Source organism: Alosa sapidissima, chromosome 7 (genome assembly GCF_018492685.1).
Source record: "Alosa sapidissima isolate fAloSap1 chromosome 7, fAloSap1.pri, whole genome shotgun sequence".
NCBI lineage: Eukaryota > Metazoa > Chordata > Actinopteri > Clupeiformes > Clupeidae > Alosa > Alosa sapidissima.
In genome coordinates, this window is record NC_055963.1 from 32,863,735 (window position 1) to 32,884,383 (window position 20,649).

General features: G+C 41.8%; 3 protein-coding genes across 10 annotated transcripts; 2 read left to right on the forward strand and 1 right to left on the reverse strand.

Annotated features, from left to right (window-relative positions):
- Positions 1-58: 58 nt before the first annotated feature.
- On the reverse strand, positions 59-18,409 carry snx21 (sorting nexin family member 21). Of its 2 annotated transcripts, none has more exons than XM_042097465.1 (4): positions 18,297-18,409; positions 2,581-2,860; positions 2,131-2,288; positions 59-2,037 (listed from the first exon to the last, which is right to left on the reverse strand). In XM_042097465.1, the coding sequence occupies exons 2-4, from the start codon at positions 2,843-2,845 to the stop codon at positions 1,210-1,212; spliced, it is 1,251 nt and encodes a 416-aa protein (XP_041953399.1). In that variant the 5' UTR covers positions 2,846-2,860; positions 18,297-18,409; the 3' UTR covers positions 59-1,209. The 2 variants fall into 2 exon arrangements, with proteins under 2 accessions (XP_041953399.1, XP_041953398.1); XM_042097464.1 differs by lacking the exon at positions 18,297-18,409 and adding an exon at positions 4,129-4,497.
- Positions 4,536-9,314, forward strand: srsf6a (serine and arginine rich splicing factor 6a). 2 transcript variants are annotated; one of them, XM_042097466.1, is made up of 6 exons: positions 4,536-4,745; positions 5,573-5,733; positions 6,952-7,070; positions 7,219-7,421; positions 7,973-8,062; positions 8,376-9,314. In XM_042097466.1, exons 1-6 carry the CDS (start codon positions 4,639-4,641, stop codon positions 8,878-8,880), a joined length of 1,185 nt encoding a protein of 394 aa, XP_041953400.1. In that variant the 5' UTR covers positions 4,536-4,638; the 3' UTR covers positions 8,881-9,314. The 2 variants fall into 2 exon arrangements, with proteins under 2 accessions (XP_041953400.1, XP_041953401.1); XM_042097467.1 differs by having other exon boundaries at positions 5,573-5,706.
- Positions 9,411-20,464, forward strand: l3mbtl1 (L3MBTL histone methyl-lysine binding protein 1). Of its 6 annotated transcripts, none has more exons than XM_042097457.1 (22): positions 9,411-9,632; positions 10,522-10,680; positions 10,776-10,939; positions 11,140-11,266; positions 11,426-11,603; positions 11,843-11,975; positions 12,669-12,717; positions 12,930-13,015; positions 13,312-13,416; positions 13,539-13,674; positions 13,862-13,953; positions 14,698-14,849; positions 15,157-15,233; positions 15,327-15,412; positions 16,161-16,271; positions 16,616-16,754; positions 17,585-17,687; positions 18,303-18,497; positions 18,674-18,723; positions 18,908-19,068; positions 19,508-19,570; positions 19,657-20,464. In XM_042097457.1, the coding sequence occupies exons 2-22, from the start codon at positions 10,545-10,547 to the stop codon at positions 19,789-19,791; spliced, it is 2,478 nt and encodes an 825-aa protein (XP_041953391.1). In that variant the 5' UTR covers positions 9,411-9,632; positions 10,522-10,544; the 3' UTR covers positions 19,792-20,464. The 6 variants fall into 6 exon arrangements, with proteins under 6 accessions (XP_041953391.1, XP_041953394.1, XP_041953395.1 ...); XM_042097460.1 differs by having other exon boundaries at positions 18,911-19,068; XM_042097461.1 differs by having other exon boundaries at positions 11,429-11,603.
- Positions 20,465-20,649: the final 185 nt, after the last annotated feature.

Sequence of the window (20,649 nt, forward strand, 5' to 3'; positions counted from 1 at the left end):
TTTCTGATAACGAGAAAAGCATGAGAAAAGATGAACTGAAAGAACTGACTGACTGCTCTTGCATTTTCAAAACATTTATTTCCTCAAACAGTATCCTCAAGTCCCTTTTGCAAATCCATGCATCTCAAAACAGTACTTTAGTTCTATATGAAAATATTCCATCCAAGTGTCTAGTATAAAATAATTAAGGGAGCAGCGAGCAATAGATTTCCATTCACATCACAAATATAAGATAGGTCTGTGCAAAGGCACTTTTAAAAAAACTCTAGTGATCAGTTTTACATTTAAAAAAAAAAAAAATCTATATATGTTTCAGCAGACTTAACCAAACTCCTAAACAAAGTGGTAGTTTTCCGTTGAAAGGTCTGTGAAGAATTACACAAGAAAACATCTGTGTCCCACAGGTTAAGCTATACATTTGAGACAGGATTAAAAACTGTAACAAACATAACATGCTGTGTCTGTAAAATAAGCATGCTACAATATAGTGTGTCTTTTTAAAAAAAGCTGAAATGTGCAAGTTAGTCACGACACCAAAACAACTCAAAAACATTACCAAACAGCAAAGTAAAGACAAAACATTAGACTGACAAACACATATGTTTCACTATTAAAATTCAATAAATATGGGCCCTTTAAGTTTATATCACAGGTAATCAAAATGAATTGCAGTAAACTGCAGTTTCATACAATTGAATCAGGCAGACAGATTTTCACTACTATATAAAAAATAAATGCCATCTATTCTTTAGGGGTTATAGGTTGGATTCATAGAACTTAGATACACATATTTCTCTGTATCTGAATGTAACTGTTTACAATTGATTATACTCAAAGTTTGCTTTCTCACAAACAAACAAACAGTTTGTAGGTTGACTTTATGACCTTGTATAATTCGACACAGCTATGCTAAATATATGATCTAGCTTTCTACTAGACAGCATTTATTGACCTGAGAGCTATCGCCTACATTTGACTGCACTTTACTTGCAAAATAGTATGAGCAATAAACAAGCAGCCAGCATATCTAATAGTTGGAGTTGGCCAACGCACTCAGGAAAAGGCCTCAGAGGTTTGCAGTCTACTCAGTACAAATCAGTTGCTGGAGTGTGTGACAGGTTAATGTCCTTGCAATGAAAGAGAGAAAAATGCACATTAAAAACCCACACCCTCACAGCAACCAAACAGTGTGCATCTTCAAGTAAATGATTAAGTGATATCATCTCCTTTGACTTTGGACTTGGAGTCCCCCTCGCTGTCCTCCAGCACTTCCTTGATCAGGTACTCCTTGAGGTTGGGCTGATTCCCCACGTCCACCCCCAGGTCCTGGATCTCCTGGAGCAGGGCCTCCCACTGACGCTTGTCCTTGGAGATCTTCCATGAGAGCCTTACGTTGTACTGCAGGAGGGGGATCAGGAGAGGGTGGAACTGCAGCTGCTGCTGCTGTTGCTGCTGCTGCAGGGCTTCCTGGGAAGGAGCGATGTCCCTCAGGGCCCGGTCGCAGTGCTCCTGAGCCTCCTCTAGCTGTTCCAGGTCCTGGAAGCAGCTCACAAGGGAACACAGGTTGAAGAGCCAGTGAACACCCTGTGGGCTGTTTTGCTGGTGTTGCTGCTGCTGCTGCTGCTGCTGCTGCTGCTGGTGTTGTTGCAGCATCTGTTGGCATCCCAGTTTCTCCTGGAGCCTCAGTGCATTGATTAAGGCACCCAGGGCATCCTGGTAGCGGCCCACACGCATCAGCATCTGCCCAGCCCTCAGGTCGCCCAGGTAGAAGAACTCCAGGAAGACAGGTGAGCGCCGCAGGCCAGCCAGGGAGTGCAGGTGGGACAGGTACTGCTCAAACGCCCGACTCCGCTTGGCGATGGTCTCGGCTGCAAAGTTCTTGCGCAGCTTCTTGCGTGGGAAGCACAGGCCCTCCATCTCGTCACCGTGGCGACGGCGCAAGCGGGCATGCAGACGCTCAAAGTCAGAGTAGCGTCGGGTGATGAGGGCCGGGGTCTTGTCAAACGACCCAGACTGAAGCACCTGAATGGTATAGAGCTGAGAAGAAGGGAGGATATTGAAGCAATGCTGGTCTGTCGTGGTGGACGGCTTTAAACGCAAATGCTTTAAACCACTTCATAAGTGCCTTACCACATATTTGGAACTGCCCTCTTGGACCACACTGGCATCGGTCACTTCAAAAACAAGTCTCTCAGGCACGCTGCGGGTTTTCAAACTCCGCCAGCTCTCCTGCAGTTGGCGTGTCAGCATTGATGAGCCCTTTGGGGACAGACCCACGGGACTAGTGTCTGCAACCCACACAAACAGCTTTGACCAACACTCAACAGAATGGGTTTGCCCAAGAATGTTAATGAGTTGCTAAATCCGTCAGCAGAGGAGCATTGTATTTATATATATTAATTTATCATAAACTTCTATCTAATGTCACTTACAGCTCAGGTTATGTTAACATTTTCTATCAATAGGTGTGGTTCTTGGGTATCAAATCTATAACCTTGACAGTGATAACACCTTGCTCTACCAGTTCAGCAACAGGTATTAGTCTAGCATGACGGCTGAACCTATCAAACAAATAAATACCTGTGCTGCTGCAGGCATTATCCATGGACTCTCCCAAGAAATCGGAATCACTCTCAGGCCCGGAACCTTCTCCGGCATCCTCTCCAGACTCCTGAGTACCATCCCCTTCAAAGCAGAGGGTTCCTCCCAGCCTTGCCGAGATACAGTCAGTATCATCTTCAAGTTCAGAGCTCTCTGGGAAATTATCAATACCTTCCGTTTCAGAGGGGATTTCTCCTTCTTTGAACAGTGTGCGTCGAAGTCTGTCCAACAGCTTGGATGCCATCCCACCAACACTGCACTGTGAAAGCAAATATATCCCAACGGTCACAAAAAATGGACTCACAAAAATATTTTTTCTACAAATTAAGCTACAGTTTTGACTTTCATTTAAGCTATCCAGGAACTCTGGCAAGCTCGTTTTGGCTTGCTCCATAATAGATCAACTGAAGAAACTAGAGTCCAAATACTACCAACAACCTGCAACTGACACCCTTTATCCTTGAAACCAGATAGCCTATGGAAACTGTGGCAGTCACCTGAGTCCGGAAAATGGTTTGTAAATATATAATGGAGTCAATAAGATTTTTTATTCTTTTGATCCAACGTGGTGATTCAACGTAGACTTCTTCCCACCAAGCAGACCTTCCTGAAATAGGCTATACGCTGAACAGCTGAAGCCATGCTCGGCTTCAAAACTAATTTAATGTGGTAGCACATGCATGCAACAGGTAAACAGTGACAGTGCAAACATTGCAGGCTGAAAATGTTCTGCACAATTAGATAGGCCTAGTTATCTTAAAAACAATACAGTCTTCAGTCCTCAAAAGCTGCGAGAGGGTAGGGGGTGATGGACTACCTGTTTATCCTGAAGTCCCCACAATGATCTGTTTACCTTTGTGCTATTTAGGTCTAAATTACTGTTCGAACACCACTTGACCAGAGGTTGGACCTGCTATCTGGGGTCTTCTCATTGCCAGATATGTCCCACTTGTGTTATAAGCCAACTTTACTAGGTGTATAGTGTTTTAGGAGTGAGTAGAGGTCTAGAAGTCATGGGAGATGACAGTGAAGAGAGCTGGACGCAGCCCTGTGAGTGGGAGTAAATTTGTTCGCAGTGGAATTCAGTATATTAAATGACTGATATGACATTAAACCACAAATCCAAGTTTCAACATCTGCAGTTGGGAAAGTGACAATCTAACTGAGTAGTACAGTCTACTCTAAATAGTAGCCTAGCTGTTGTTCAGGCTACTCCACTGATAGTTAACCTGTGGACACCAGCTAGCAGGCTAAAGTATGGTTAATAATAACGCATTTAACAGACTTGTCTAACCAACCATAATATATACAACTGACTATATAATATTTGCAAAAAGCAAGAAAGGTTATTTTTAAACAGCATGCATCAATGTAGATCAATTAGTAATCATCCCCGGGGTGACACTATAAAATAGTTGTTCAATGTTCACCACCTCATTTTCTTCCCAAGTAAGCTCGCCGTTCGAGTATCCCCGTAGCTACGACTTTTAGTCCCACAACAAAAAAAAACATTCAGAGCGTACTTACTGGTATGATGGTGGGTCACTCAGAGGTTTCGTTTCCCATATCTAGATTCTTCGGTGGATTGTCTTGTTGACGCACAATTTGAAGTTATATGGCAGATTCCTCAGTGGGGAATTATATGGGAGTTGTTTTACAGAAGGCGTGTTTTTCTGACACCATTAGCTGGCCATGGATAAGCTGACAGGTCCAACTTTGCTAGACCTAAAGTGGGCTCTCATCGTTTAACGCTACAATGTATCTCGATAGCCAACTACAGAGGCAACGTGAAAATCTGATTCGCTATAATGTTGCCGTGGATAGCTTGACAGTTCGATAGAAATGAGTACATTCTCTGCTACAAGCAAGTTGCAAGCGTTTCCAAGTAGCCGAAACTTAGACATATCGCGATGTTTAGATGACATCACGCACCACGTGCCTTGGGAACTTTGCATGCTTGAAGCCAGCTAGCCTCTCGGACAACGAGGTGCTGCTGAGTAGGTACCTTTTCCAGTTGTCTACACAACGACCAGCAAAATGCCGCGGGTCTATATTGGACGTTTAAGTTATCATGTCCGCGAAAAGGACATTCAAAGATTTTTCAGTGGATATGGAAAGCTCCTAGAAATCGATCTGAAAAATGGGTAAGTAGGTGATTGTGTCGAACTTAGTCATGGCAACCTAGTTAGCTAACATAAGCTAACGGTAGGTTGCTGACTTAGCACTAGCAATCTAGTATCCAGTTGTAGTTACGCTTCATACAACAGTTTACGCTAGTGGTGATCGTAATAGTAGAAAACAATGTTGTAAACCTACATTTGGTGCATGACTGACAGTAAATGTTGCTGTTTACTAGCTACTTGTGCCTTTGACGAAAGGGCACTTCGTGTTCATGTAATGCAAGTTATTGTTTGCATGAACCCATGGCATGAACCGACCATGGACTTCAATGTGCTAGCTACACAAAGCTAATATTAGCTACCATGAACCACATGAGCGAAATGGCCGCTCTGGATGCACTTTGCAGCTTATATAATGCCACCTATAAGCAATGTACGGGAAACGAATTTTGCAGATATGTTGAGTTCACGCGGTTGTAAGACATGTTTGTTATCTTAAATATTAGGAAGATGCAGCTAGACATGTAGCGAAATGGCTAAATTAACTGAGATTGTTTTGTTCACGTTTTTGCTGACGGTCTATTAGCTAGCTAGTTGTGTGTGGCAGGCCTCAATCTCCCGCGCCTCAATCTCAATCTCCCGTCTTAGAGAAGACATTCTGGCTGTATACCACCATTAATTGCTATGGGGATCTAATCATGTTTCCGTAGTAGCGACTGTGTCTCTCCGCTGTGACCTTGACTAAAGCTGCTTCGTGCCATTTTAAGTCACTTGGACCAACAGTGTTGTGTCCATGTGTATATCATGTAACGTTGTTGACTAGCATAATGTGGTTTTGCTTTTTCTTACAGGTACGGCTTTGTTGAGTTCGATGATAACCGCGATGCGGACGACGCTGTGTATGAACTCAATGGCAAGGAGCTATGTGGAGAGCGTGTTGTTGTTGAACATGCTCGGGGACCTCGACGTGACCGCGATTCATACGGTGGGGGTTATGGGGGTGGCGGTCGCAGTAAGTGCTGTCTCCCTTTATTCACTGTTACGGCACTCCTTTTTGTTTAATATTGTATTTTTTGGGTCTGGGTTTGAGAAGGTGGAAGAAGTTAACCACGACCTATCATATCTTGGCTTTGTTAATTCTGAAGTCATTTGATGGATGACAGAAGCTCTGGCCAGACTTTTTAAAATGCTCCCACAGGTCTTCACACGACTTTGTAAGCAGTTTATGAAATCTTTTATAGTATGGGTACTGTGAGGAGTGACTTCTCTCCTTCAGTTTGTAGAGTCTGCTGCTTTTATGTAGTTTGCTCACAGGAAGTACATGATTCAGATTTCCTGGATATTCAAAAGTTTTTTTTTTTTCCACCGAACGGAACATGTGGAGGATTGACAGTTTAGTTTTATAAGTTTAGGTTTATGTACCCATGCAATGTGTATTCAGTTTTATTTCAACATTAACAAAGTCCTTGATGTTTCAATTCAAAAGTGTCCAGTGGGGGCAGAGGCTGAGTCCGAGTCCCTTGAGGCTAAGATGACTGCCTGTCCCGCTTGGCCTTGGCTTTCACCTTTACTATGTGTGTGTGACCTTTGCCCCTTGACCCTTTGGCTGACCTTACCGGAAGCCAAGATGACAACAGCCTTTTGCCAATAGACCAGGGGTGATGGTGAGGATTCCCATTGGTTTTTGTGTTGAAAAGAATGAAAAGGCACAGCATTAGCAAAAAGTGTGTTGCAGCTGTCCTGTTACCTGCATGGAAGCGATTCCATTCACCTGTGCACTCTTTATCACTTAAGTGATCAGGCAAGGATTGGTTGGGGTTTGTTAAAGCAATCTAGGGCTCTAGGTTTCATATCACTGCGGAGTCTTGGAAAAAAGCCTCCTTGTTCTTCAGGATTAAAGGTGACACAGTATGTAGCCTACTTGTGGTGTCAGACTATAGTTTGAAGACCACTTATTTAATGCCATTGCTATTGTCAAACACATTTTAGAATTATGAAATCAATCCATTAAAGGCTCTGAGATGACAATTTGACTCCTTTGTAATTACATTTAAATCCTGACCCACATCCTCTCAAGTTGTAACATCTCTTCTTACAACTTTTTTTTTTTCTTTCCAGTGCTCGTGCCGTTTTTTTCTGCCCTCTACTTTTTTGTGGTGTGCTTAATTTTCCTTTTCTGATGTCTGTATTTTGTTGATTCTAACTTGTCTGTCTGTTTTATTGTTAAAAGGTAGTGGTTACAGTAGCCGAAGCCGCAGTGGCAGGGATAAGTACGGGCCACCCGTCCGTACGGAGTACAGGCTCATTGTAGAAAACCTGTCAAGCCGCTGCAGTTGGCAAGACCTTAAAGTAAGTAAGCTTTAGAGAATTTCCATTTATGAACTTGCGTTTAAACTTGTTTCAGTTGGTACAAGCTAGTTTATTTTCAACAATTTATTTCAGCTAAGTTTAATTTTCAGCAAGCTGTTCATTGTTGCTTTGTATCCGCTACTTCTAGGACTTCATGCGACAGGCAGGGGAGGTGACCTATGCTGATGCGCATAAAGAACGCACCAATGAGGGAGTTATTGAGTTTCGTTCTCACTCCGACATGAGAAGAGCGCTGGACAAGCTGGATGGCACCGACATCAACGGGAGGAAAATCCGTCTGGTCGAGGACAAACCCCGCCGCCGCCGCTCCTACTCCGGCAGTCGCTCTCGGTATGTGTCCGTGGACGCTTTTGACCGTTTTTGTTTTATTGTTTCTTAAATACAGTAAGGTGAAGAAAAACTGCTATTTGCAGCAGTAGTAATAGTTTAAGGGTTGCTTAGGGGCCAAAAAGTTGTTTGTCTGCTTACACTTTTTACCTGAACGTAATACGTTGTTTTATATTGTTTGTTCGTAAGCAGGCATTATACATGAAAATTGGCAAATGCAAATGTTTGTAAATGCTGTAAATGTTTTTTAGTTTGCTTTCAGTTCACTGCAAACATGCATGGTCTGTGAAGGTAGTTTCCTGCAGACAAATGTTGGGGCTGTATTAAATCAAACCATTTTGAATGGTTATACAGAAACATTCCATTTTTAAAGTTCAAAGAAAATGCGTTCAGCTGCTTTTGCTGAAACATATTATTGAATTATCATCTTGAGTTTCAGGCACCTTTTTACAAATGTAATGATGTCCAGAGGAGCACATTTTCTTTTAAATTGTAAGATCAATGTAACATTAGCATGCTTTTTGGTAATGGTGTTTGGCTCTTTGTCCTTGCAGGTCTCGCAGTCGCCGTCGTTCTCGTAGCAGGAGCCGCAGGAGCAGCCGTTCCAGGAGCCGATCCAAATCCCGCTCCAAATCCCGCTCCAGGTGATGTAGCACAGATTAATGCTTAGATCAGGGATTGGGCTCTGCTCTGAACAAAGCTTTTCTCAGCTTTTAAATGTAATTTCAGGGATGATGCATTTTCAAAGCATCTAGATAGAAGTCCTCAGTTTTGACCTGTTGGATAACTGGTTAATATCTCCAAAGTATATGGAATTTCTTAGTAACATCTTGCAAATTATTTACCCCATATGTTGAAATTCTATAAGCCGTCATTAATGTATCAAAACACCATATGTGCTTTGGTATGTTCTATGACGGTCTAGTTTCCAACGTGTGTGTCCTATTATATCTCCAGGTCCCACTCCAGGAGGAGACGTTCCCGCTCTCGATCTGGACGCAAGTCTCGTTCTAGATCAGGACGCCAGTCTCGCTCAAAGTCCGACACCCGGAAATCCAGCTCCCGCGCCAGGAAGTCTCGATCCAGGTCCCGCACCCGGAAATCCCGTAGCCATTCTGCTAGTGGCAAATCTCGCTCTCGCTCTGACAACAGGAAGTCACGATCCAAAAGCCGCTCCAAGGTAAAGTCCGAGAGGGACTCCCGCAGTCGTTCCAACGAGAAGCCTGCCGCTAAGAAGTCCCGCAGCCGATCACCAACCCCTGTGAAAAATGGAAAGGAAGAAGATGCCAAGTCAGCCTCAAGATCCCCGTCCCCTGCTGCCGAAAAGAGCATGTCGAAGTCTCCAGCACGGCGATCAGCGTCCCGTTCTAAGTCCCGATCCCCTGCTCGCTCGAAGTCTCCTTCCCGCTCACGATCCCGTTCTCACTCTCGTTCCCGCTCCAGATCTGCATCCCAAGATTAGAATTGAGAGCTTGCAGTCTTGCTTTGTCCACAATCTCTGTAGGGGTAAATTGAATTTGCTGACTGGTCCATGTGAGGGCTTGTCAGAGCATTTTTTGTTTTGTCCTGATTTCAGTATATTCGGTTGTGTCCAGGTGCATATGTACAGTCTTCGCTTTAACTGGTAATCTTAAATATTTTATCCAAGGCATGGCATTGATGAAATCAGCTCATGACTTTGTTGATTGGTGTATATGTTAGGAATCAGGTTCTCGGTATAGAACTTGCCACAGCAGTACATGCCGACCCCTGCAATATGATCACAGCCTCTGTCTTTTTTTTTTTTTTTTTTTTTTTTTTGATTTTCAGTTTTGATTGGTGTTGGCATGACGCTTGCTTCTTCAGAGGTATTTGATTGTAACATTGTCATTTTTTTATTAAAATTTCTTACTATTATGTCTGCTTGTCCTCATTTGTCTATCCCTTTTAATGCTTTAGCCTCTTTTGACTAATGGTCAATTTATTAAATCCAAATTACTGACCCATGCTGAGTTCATCAGTAAATCAATGTTCTATGTCAATAAAATAAAACTGTTTTGCGTGCCCACATTTTCTTAAGGTCATGCGTCTTTTTACACAAAGGTCTATTTGCACCCGGTTAGGCTTGAAGTGTCCGAGAATTAGGAATCCGGTGTATGTCTATTTGACTGTTGGATAGAACAAGCGTACGGCGCATGCGCACTGCAAATTTCTGAACCGCAGGACGAACCACTGGTAAGGGAGAATTGATCACTATCATACTACTAGCAACATTTAGTATTTGCCATGCACATTTTAATGCAAAAGGTGCAACACTACAAGACAGCTCGACTGTAGGGTAAGATCTGCAGCTAATCGCTTTATGTTAATTGTATCCAATTTAACACTAAACGAAAAGAGGGTGTAATTAGCCTCTTCGACAATTTTCTCTAAAAATATAATTTTTCCAATAATGTGTCACATGCAGTTTCTTATTTTAGAATGCACTAAACCCTGCTATATGGTTGTGTTGACTAGGCAAATTATTTAGCACGCAGGTCAGCGATGTCCATTCATTCAAAATCAAGTCAGGAAGCGTTACAAGGTAGCCAGTGTTGGATTTCAAGCTATTATGTGTTCGATTCAAAGTGCTTCTAAGATTAAGCCACCCCGCCATTTTGCAGCAATTTTTCAGATTTTTACTCTGCTCCCCCAACCTCACTTGCTCCGTGCGATGACAAGAAGCCTGTAGTGGAAAAGGTGTAGTAGGCTATCACAAGTGTTGTAGTCTAATGGAGCCCAGCGTCATCATAGATTATTGGCTTCCATCAAATTCAAATTAGGTCGTAGGCTTAATGTTTTGTTAACGTTTGACAAATTGAAGAGACATTCATTTAACTTGATATAGGGACAAAATTAACAGAATATGGGGTTGTCACGAGAATGAACCTTGTGACATCAATATAAATCTCAGGGGTTTACTCACAGGAAAAGATGCAATCATAATCTATGTCTCTTATTGTGTATCCTCAGTTTGGCTACACAAGTGATGTAGGCTAAACCTAGTATTCATCTTCATTTTGAATGGGAAACGTTTGTAAAATAGACAGTTGCTGAAACCCCTTGATTTTGTCTTTATCTCAAGAGTGGCACAAGTGAACCTTTGTCATGAGTGCCAAAGTGGACCTGGAAGTCCTGCCCAAAGATGCAGATGTTGCCACAGACACCAGCAATGTCCGTTCTTCCAGTGACATCCTGCCACAAAAAGTGCAGCCACACAGTAGCACAGCACTCATTCTGTCAGGTAAGTGTGTTCTGTGTAAAGTGTAAATGGTTTGACAGACTTGGATTTTCAAATGAAAGGATAGAATTCTAACCTCGTCTCTGGTCACCCAACAGGGAAGGTGGACACACCTCAAAATGCTGTTGAGGTCACCAAAGCAAATGCGACTGCAGACCCAGGGACCACAGCACTGTCACCTCAAGTGGGTGGAACTTGTAGTATTGTGCATGTCCTCGAATGGAAAGAGGGGATGGCCATTCTTCCAGGCAGCAATCTCAAGGTAATCAAGCCCGCTCTCATGTCTGTTTTTTCAGTGCCAAGAGGTCCTCTTCATCTGTGTTTGCTTGTATGTTGTTCAGTTACTAGCTTAAGATAGTTCATTGATTGATTTATTGTTAAATCCTCACAGGGAATGAATCACAGTTTGAATATTGTATAGGGTATGAAAATGGCATGTGATATGGTTTAAACCCTTTGCAGTTTTGTGTGAGTGACACCGGAACGTTGGAGGTGATAAGTCAAGGAAAAATTGGTTGTGCTAATCCAGTTGTTGAGGGGCTATCTGCAAAAGTGACCGATGCAGATAACAGGCAAGCTGAAAAAACTGGTAATCTTTGACTTCACACTATTTTAGTACTGACAGTCCTCATGCTGTCTGCATTGAGATTGTGTACATCAGTGATATACTGTATGTGTGCATTTCACTTCTCTGTCGTTTTTTAACATTTTGTATTTGGCTTTTAAATCCATGCATGTCAATCGACAGCAGATAGCACTGCCCTAAATGTTGTTGGTGGAGTTGGTGGAGCACCTGTCAAAGTAGAGCGGCCAGTGAAAACAAGCCCAGAGCCCAAGGAAGGTTCTGTCCAGTGCAAAACCAATGATCCCCCAGCACCCAAAAGGACCTACCCTGAAGAGTTACGCCGAGAGCCACTGCCTGATAAGTAATTAGCCCTCTGCTGTTTTTCATGTTCATCAATTTCGTGAAAGATGTTTTGTGATGCTCCTCTTATACGCTGTTTATAAAAGGCTCAGACGGACTGTTGATGGTTCATGATTCATGATTCAGGGTTTTCAGTGCTCTTGTTCTTTTATTGCTGTTTGACATGTTCAGGAGAAGTGTTGATTTATTGATGTTTTTGTTGTTGTTGTTGTTGTTGTTGTTTGTTTGTTTGTCCGTCAGACAGACAAGTGGAGAGAAGATTCCTGGGGGTCGAGTGATGACCCTCGACCCAGAGCTGCTAAAGCCAATGAAGAAGAGGAAAAGAAGGGATTACCTGAGTCCGTCAGAAGAAGAGTCGGAAATGGACACTATGGTAGGACATTCATGGTACTGGCACAAAGAGGAATATCCACACACAAGAGTTTGTCCTAACGTCCCAAAAAAAGACCTGTGTATGAAGTTTTTTGGGAGGGGTCACAAACTCCAACTTGTGGTCGATTCTCTTTTGTTTCTGTATTGTGGACACCTGGGCCCCACTTTGGTTGGATGTGCACACTAGCTCTTGTTTCTCTAGGATTCACATGACTATACTTGCCATGCACATTTCTCTAGGATTCTCATGCTAGCCTTAATCATTCTCCACACCTCTGCTGCCCAGTTTTGGAAGGCACTCGAATTGAATTTCAAGGACTTTGAAGTAATTTTTCTTAAGTATTGGAAAATGGTTGAGTTTCTTGTTAATCACTGCTCAGAAGTTTAATGATGTAAGTCGTCAGGAGGTGACTGTTGGCAAATTGTCCCTACACTAGCCTTGAGACATCCAGCTTTTACCAGTACCCAGCATTTGGGTAATTATTGTTGAAATGTGGTGAAACTTGGGATCACATCCAAATAATATGATAACCTTTGGTAAGGCAGTAAGGCAATTCCAAATGTAGTAATGTGTAAGTGAAAATGTTCAGTACAGTTCTTTTAAAATGGAAGAGTTTCGCATGGATGTACAGATACAAAATCAAACCTGTGTCTCTGATGGCTTGTTTTAAAAGGTTCTTTGTTATATTCACAGGAGGAGAAAAGCGAAGATTCAAAGACGGAGAGCCGACAGAACAGATCAGGTTGGCATTTAAAAGTCACATTGTGATATTTACATGGTCCTGTACAGGTCACTCACGTTGGACAAAATGTTCATTGACTCTACACTTAAAACATTGTATTGAGTGTTATGGCATTTTATATATGCATTTACAAAATAACAGGGACATTGATTTTCTTTAAGCTGATAAAATGATTAATAATAACTAAATGGGTTTATGTATTGGTGGTCAAGCCGACGGAAAGCTTGAGTCCTGGTCTTGGGGTCAGTATCTGGACGAACAGAAGACAGTGGCAGCTCCAGCCCAACTCTTTCAAGAGGTATGGCAAGCCATCATTAAAAAAAAAAAAAAAACAGATAAATAATTATAAAATCTATTAAAAATGTGTATGCTCTAGTTGCCTGCAATGCGGCTTTATAGCATTGTCTCAATTTAACTTATGTCAAAATGGTCTTACTTAAACATGAGTGGGCAAGGAAGATGGGCAAATCACAGTGTACATTTGGATGTTGTTGCTCAGTTGGCAACTGAATTTGAAGATGCCTGAAGTCTTTCATGATTTTGATGACACTTTGAACTGAAGCTCCTCATTATGTGTTTTTGTTTATATTTTAGTCTCAAAGGGTTCCACAGTGCAAGAACAACTTCCGCCAGGGCATGAAGTTGGAGGGAATTGACCCTCAGCATCCATCCATGTATTTTGTTCTGACAGTGGCCGAGGTAGATAGTAACAGTCAAAAAAAGTTATGCATGTATGCAAAAAAAAGATTTGCGTGTTGTTGTTTAGCATCCTGCTTTTGAATATGTTTTGTTATATTACAGTGTTGGGTTTTGCTGTGCAGGTGTGTGGCTATAGATTACGGCTCCATTTTGATGGGTACTCAGACTGCCATGACTTCTGGGTCAACGCCAACTGTCCAGATATTCATCCGGCAGGCTGGTGTGAAAGCACAGGTCACAAACTTTACACACCCAAAGGTGAGAGGTTATTTCATCGACCATAACAAATATTCTCTAATAGCTTTATTTAACTCATCAACATATAGAGGATTATTCATAGAATAATATAATGCACTGGTATACCCCTCATACTCCCTTTTTTGCATTTTAATATGGCACCTCAGTATGCAGTATTGATCCACATTAATCTTTGTTGACATTGCAGGGTGCAAGGAGGAAGAGTTTTCATGGTCCAGCTATTTGAGGCTCACAAAAGCACAAGCCGCCCCCAAAGAGCTCTTTGCAAGTGCTGGTCGGGTAAGTCTTTTAAATATAAAATGGCCTAGTTCACACAGCATGTGAGCTATTGTCTTTAAAGGAGTTTGTCCATGGAACACCTGGAATCCAATAAAAAAGCTCTAGCTTCTCTTCTATCTTGCCCTTTTTCAAACATGATTTTACTGATTTTGACATTGATTATTTTGGATAATGTATGTGCTGAAGAACTAATTGAATGGAAAGAAACACCACATTCTAACAACTTACCAGTAATTTAGGTTCTATCTACACATTTGTAGTAAAGCTTCAGCTTGCTTTCTCTATTGTTAAATGTATAGTAATATACATTTTAGCATGATGTTTAAAAGTATAAACTCATGCATTGGAACAGCATACACAGTATGACTACGAATACTGGAAAACTGTCTTTCACTCATGTCTACAGAATTATGAAAAATGTTGTTGGTCTTAAGGCATTTGTACCTTTGATAAGGAAAACTGTCAGCTCCACCCTTTGAAGACTAAACTAGGAAACCAAGCCAACAATGATTATGGCGCAAGTGATTAGTGTTACAGTGCTTAGTTATACTTTGGATGACTATGGAGTGTGTTTTTTATGTTTTTTTCTCACTTGGGCTCAAATGAATCGTTTTGTATTTTTCTTATTATTTTAATGTTAGACCGATATGGAGTGCAGATCATCATACCGTATGTGTATAAATGTACTGTTATGACTCAATATACTGCATATTAAATATTTATTCTTTATTTATTTTTCATCAGACGGATATGGAGTGTGGTTTCGAGGTTGGTATGAAGCTGGAGGCTGTGGACCGCATGAACCCCTCTCTCATCTGTGTCGCCACGGTGACTGATGTGGTGGACGATCGCTTCCTTGTTCATTTTGACAACTGGGACGACACCTATGACTACTGGTCAGTTTAAAGGCACCCTCAACAGTTTTTTGACTTTAACATAACCTTTCCAAAATCACAGCGCAAAAGAGCTGCTATGCTACATCAATTTGGAGATTCTATATTATATCCATATAATAACCTATAACATACTTTGTTGCAAAAGACGCATATTTAGTTTGTTTATTATTGTGCTTCTCAACCCCGAGAGCCAATATTGTTCAGGGTGCCTTTAATAGACTATACTAAACATTTTGAATTTCTTTTATTAGCCATTTTTGTCTGGCAAAGCACAAATGTAATTGGACAAATCTGTATTCCCCCTCAGGTGTGATGCCACAAGCCCATACATCCATCCAATAGGCTGGTGCCAAGAAAGAGGTCTGCCCCTTACTCCACCACAAGGTGAGAGTCCGCTAGTCCCTGTATAGAATGATAAGTGTTTTTATTCATCAGTGGCAGTTTTAACTCAGTCTGACTTTGCGTGTGTTCTTTAAGACTACCCCGACCCCGGCAGGTTCGCTTGGGAACGGTACCTTGAGGAGACAGGCTCCACTGCTGTTCCTGCGGAGAACTTCAAAGTGGTCTGTACTCAACCTCACCCTTTCATCTCTAACCTGTCAGCCAGGTACCATCACACTGGTGTGTTTAGAATGTTGTAGACTTTAACTTTCTGAAGAATATCTGGCTCCTTGACTGTAATTTCTCTTTCAAGCTATACCATTGAACTGTGTTTCTGTAGTTCAACTGGAAATGCAATGTATTACCAACACAAAGTGTCACAGGTTTGATACCCAGAGAACTGGGTATGTAAATATATGTTTGCACAAAAATATGTTTACATACAAGTCACTGCTGCTAAGCTGCCAACCGAAAAAAAAAGTCAGTTGCTTTGAAAAACAAAGCTGTTATATGAATTTAAATGCACATTCTGTTTGTGTCTTAAACTAAGTAAAAGTTGTGTCTGTTGTAATCTTAAGTGTTGTTATAAATGTGGTGTGGTGTCTCTGTCCCTGTACCATGCGGCGCATGGAGATTCTGTTGTATTCTTAAACGAACACGGCAACTTTTTTGAAAGTTTTATGGAAAGCTTATCTGCCGTCTACCCCAGAGTAAGATAGAATACATACCTTCTTCTATCTTCTACCTATCTTCTCTATGCGTGCATTTTCCCAGTTTGACACCATTAGCCTAATTGACTGGACGTGGATTACACCAGTTAGCCTATAGCTTCCTCGTAACTATAGGCTAGATATATGTTCACCCTATTCCGGTGTTTTCAAAAAGTGGACATGTTCCTTTAAGTTTGGTGTCCCCTCTGTTTGTGTCCAGCGAGCCGCTCATGGCTTCCAGGCCCAGATGAAGTTGGAGGCAGTGGACAAACGAAGCCCCGCCCTCATCAGAGTCGCCACGGTACAGGAGGTGGAGACTCACAGAGTAAAGGTCCGTCCTCCACAAACCGTGCTTTTAGTTATTATTAGAATCGTTTTAGTCTGATTTGTAGTATAAGCATTGCTAGGAAATTGAGGCAGGGATTTTTCACCTATATTTTTCTAATGGATAAAGCAGACATTATTTCAGTAATTTTAAGTCTGTACATTTGTCTAATTTCTTTGTCACTCAAGGTAAACATGGACACTACAGATGCTTTATGTTACAGTCAGATCTGTATAAAAAAAACTGGATAGTATGAGCACCTTGCATTGATGCAAAAATGTAACGTTCTCTTTTTTAGTTATTATTTTTTAATAAAATAATGTATAACCTCCTGATACTGGCATGTTCAGATTCACTTTGATGGCTGGAGTCATGTGTATGATGAGTGGGTCGACTCGGACAACCCTGACATCCATCCGGCAGGCTGGTGTGAAGGCACAGGGCATCCCTTAAAGGCACCACCATGCCAGTCCAGCAGCCAACAACCTGGTAACAGCATCGCCCACGCCATTACCGCTCTCTTTGGGCCTCTATCATCATTTTCATCATTCTATACTATTATTATAGCGTAGTAGTGTAGTTTAGTATTATGAACATTATAACTCATCTTTATATTGCAATATTTTGCAGTTATTTTACTACTATAGTTTTTCATGAACCATTGTCAATGTTAAATTTAAGTGGTTTTCACAGAAGGATATGCTGTATGCTGTGTGTGACTTTTTGATGACAATGCTAAAAATAATTACCGTAACCTGACTCTCGCCAGATGAATTTCGTTCTGCCTAGCTCCACTTACATCCATCTGGGATCGCTTCCGTTGAGAGTGATTTTGGCACCAGATTTTATGGTAGAGCCAATCAGAACGCAAGGCGGGAGTTTCATAGATGTGACGTAGCGTAGAAGCGACTGTGAGACTGTTCTCAGCGTCACGGGTTGGCTTCGATGGGAGTGGTTGAAGTAGCACGTCAATATATGACAGACAAGTGGCTTATCCAATCATATGCAAGGATTTTTGATAAGGCCCAGCCTTCTGAAACACCACTCCAATGGATCGAGCTCAGATGGATAAGTGGAGCTAGACGGAACGAAATTCATCTGGCGAAAGTCAGGTTAAAAAATAATAGTATCCACTTCAGTTTGCTGTATGTGCCCAGATAGCAAGAGGCTGGCTGACCACTGTCACTCCATTGGGGGCATAGCTGGCGGTCGCCACCAGCGGCATACCACCAGCGGTCCGCTATCTGATTTTGCTATCTGGGTGGTCTTGCGTTTTCTTCTTTTTCCTCCTGTGTTTCTAAACATGTCTATGCTGTTAGGTGCTAGAGAAGTGCCGCCTGTAGGGCAGTCGAACTTCTCCCCGCTGCCCTACAAAGCCATCAGCCACTCGCGAAACACCTCCAAGTACAGCTTCCACCACAGGTTAGCGCCGTAGCACCACCCTGGAGCACTCCCCGCATGCACACACCACACTCACGCAACGTTTCAGGCACGCAAGTATGGCCGTCAGTTGAGTACAGTGTGGTAATTAAGCTCATAATTATTCATACGCTTGATAAATTTGGTATTGATATGATTTCTTGTCATTTCTATCTCTGGCACATTGTATCTTCTGTTGCCTAGTGCTTAGGTCCCTTCCAGACAGACAAAAACTTGGTAACACTTTACTTGACAGTATCGACATAAGAGTGACATGACAATGTCATGAACACATGACACTGTCATGACATATAAACCCTAACCCTAATCCTAACCTTTAACCCTAATCCTAATCCTAACCCTAATTTGTTTATGACAAAAACCGAATGACACTTAATAACAGAAGCGTTATGTCATAAACATTTATGACTTATTTATGACCCGTTCATGACAGTGTCATGTCACTCTTATGTCGACACTGTCAAGTAGTGTAAGAAGTGTAACCCTAAACTTACTGGTCAAATAGAATGCACTATAAATACAAATTTAGCATGGACATTTTGGGCTTAACTGTAGGTGTTATGTGGAATATACAACATTGTCCACTCTTACCTACAGGAAGTGTCCTACGCCTGGGTGTGATGGCTCTGGTCACGTGACTGGTCGGTTCACAGCACACCACTGCCTGTCCGGGTGTCCGCTTGCTGAAAGGAATCAGGGCCGACTCAAAACCGAGCTGTCCGACACCGAGGGGTCTAAGCGGAACATTCTGGTCTTCGGTCAGCGGTCCAGAAAATCACGCTACCATGGCAGGTGACAGTGACACCACTGTTTTTTAGGCAGACACTGTGCTGTGCACGCCGTGTAAGACACTCAACTGTCACAAACTTTGACTTGCTCAGAGCTGAGAGAGGACCTATTTTTGTTTTGCCTGGCTGTGTTGATAAGTTGTGACCACATCCTTTTTCTTTGTGTGTATGTGTTATCAGGATTGGACGTCCCCCGAAGTATAGAAAGAACCAGCAGAGGAACTATCAGAGTGAGCAAAGTATTTTTGTTTTTTAAGTCTTGTGCTCAATTTTATTTATTTAGAAATTCATGCTGAACCATCTGATGACTCAAATTGACTGAAATTATTTATTTATGTGTTTGTTTTGTCTGTGTGTGTGTGTGTGTGTGTGTGTGTGTGTGTGTGTGTGTGTGTGTGTTTGTGTGCGTTGCAGCAGCTGTGACGACTGAGGGTGTGTACCCCTCCCTCTTCATGTCGGCCTTGTCGGCGCACCAGGACCGCACTCTGTCCCTCTGCTGGGAGCAGCACTGCAAGCTGCTGCCCGGAGTGGCCGGCATCCATGCCAGTCAGGTGGCCAGCTGGAGCGTGGAGGAGGTGAGATACTGGGTTCCCCAAAACCATAGTTGCTAACCTGTTAGCAGCTTTGTTGGTTGGCAAGGAGAAATTGCATTGCACCAACGAAGTTGCTAACTTAGTTAGGAACTATGGTTTTGGGAAACGCGGTCAAGACCCTGGTCAAGAACCAACATTATATTTGGAGCCTCTGCTGATCTCCGCACCATCATGTAGCTTTGGAGTGAGAGCATTATCATTGTATCAAGAAACTATACAGGATTGAGGATGAACAACAGTTTACCTGGTACTTTAACCAATGTAGTTTAATGTCGTTTGAGTTGTTTCACCTTGGCATGATAATTTCCATTGTCAATTTGTTTAGGTACTGGAGCCATTCTAAAACATAGAGAATTTTCAAATTATGTTTTATATAACATCAATTTAAATATATTTTGTGTGTTTATAAAACTTTTTTCAGGTTTTCGGCTTTGTACATAATCTAACAGGGTGTGAGGAGCAAGCTCGTCTGTTCAAAGATGAGGTGAGAGGATGTCTTGTATTATTGATTTCTTTTGACATTGTTCTTGTCATATCACCCTGATTAAGAGTTCACTTATTTTCTTCTAGTGTATTGACGGAGAAGCGTTTCTACTACTGAATCAGACCGACATTGTCAAGATCATGAGCATCAAACTGGGCCCTGCCCTGAAGATCTACAACGCCATTTTAATGTTCAAGAGTACTGACGAAGGACTCAAGTGATTGTTCTTGGCATTCTGGTCAATGTGATAACTTTTCATGATGTGCCAATTCATTCTCAAGTCATTTCCCATAAAGCATTTGGTATTTCCCTCAAGTCCCCTCAGAGAGAGAATAATTTTATGTCATATGTTTTCAAGGGGCTCTGCTGTGAAACAAACAAAAAAAACCAACATTATGCTGCCAACTTTATGTACTGATTCAATAATGTGAAATGTTAATAATGCAATTTCACGTTAAGAGGAGAGGGAAACAACCGACTTTAAGATGTGTCTGTACAGCAGCGTGAATATATTTAGTGATGCACTTTACATTTTCATCCACTGGGTGGAACATATACGCATCCCGAGGCAACTGAAGCAAATTCCAAGTCCTGCGAGGTTAGTTTTAATAAATCTAGCTGTTATTAGTATGTCTGCCATATTTCAAACTGTTTTATCGATGTCTGGTTTTCGATAATGGTTGGAAAGCACTTAGGCATATTAGGTCAAATAAACTGTTTGGTATTTGGAAATATTTTTTGGTTTGTGAGCAAAGCCAACTTTTGATGTTGTACATTTGTTAATAGGACCAAATTCTCTCTCTGCTGGAGATATTTTGTCCCGATGCTATATTCTTGGTTTAAAATGTCATTCAATTCATTCATTTCAAGAAATCAATAAATGTTAAATGTCAATTTGTTGTGCATGCCATCTTTGAATGGATATTATTTTTTTCCGAATTCATTATTGGGTTGCTGAACAAAATATTAAAACTGGTAGCAATTATGTATAGCTTGTTTGCTTATTTGTGCAGTAGACCCAGGCTTATTATCAACGAAAGACTAAAAGTGTCATATCAGCAGCCCTCCCTCCTATGGTG

What these genes read in the sequence shown, in the direction of transcription:
- snx21 (XM_042097465.1), bottom strand. Translation starts at nt 2,845, where the DNA reads ATGGCATCCAAGCTGTTGGACAGACTTCGACGCACACTGTTCAAAGAA. An exon ending in TAATGCCTGCAGCAGCACAG is followed by an intron (nt 2,289 to 2,580) that starts GTATTTATTTGT and finishes TGTGGGTTGCAG; the next exon opens with ACACTAGTCCCGTGGGTCTG. An exon ending in AGGGCAGTTCCAAATATGTG is followed by an intron (nt 2,038 to 2,130) that starts GTAAGGCACTTA and finishes CCTTCTTCTCAG; the next exon opens with CTCTATACCATTCAGGTGCT.
- srsf6a (XM_042097466.1), top strand. Translation starts at nt 4,639, where the DNA reads ATGCCGCGGGTCTATATTGGACGTTTAAGTTATCATGTCCGCGAAAAG. An exon ending in GCAGTTGGCAAGACCTTAAA is followed by an intron (nt 7,071 to 7,218) that starts GTAAGTAAGCTT and finishes CGCTACTTCTAG; the next exon opens with GACTTCATGCGACAGGCAGG. An exon ending in TACTCCGGCAGTCGCTCTCG is followed by an intron (nt 7,422 to 7,972) that starts GTATGTGTCCGT and finishes TTGTCCTTGCAG; the next exon opens with GTCTCGCAGTCGCCGTCGTT.
- l3mbtl1 (XM_042097457.1), top strand. Translation starts at nt 10,545, where the DNA reads ATGAGTGCCAAAGTGGACCTGGAAGTCCTGCCCAAAGATGCAGATGTT. An exon ending in TCTTTGCAAGTGCTGGTCGG is followed by an intron (nt 13,954 to 14,697) that starts GTAAGTCTTTTA and finishes ATTTTTCATCAG; the next exon opens with ACGGATATGGAGTGTGGTTT. An exon ending in CCAGCAGAGGAACTATCAGA is followed by an intron (nt 18,724 to 18,907) that starts GTGAGCAAAGTA and finishes TGTGCGTTGCAG; the next exon opens with CAGCTGTGACGACTGAGGGT.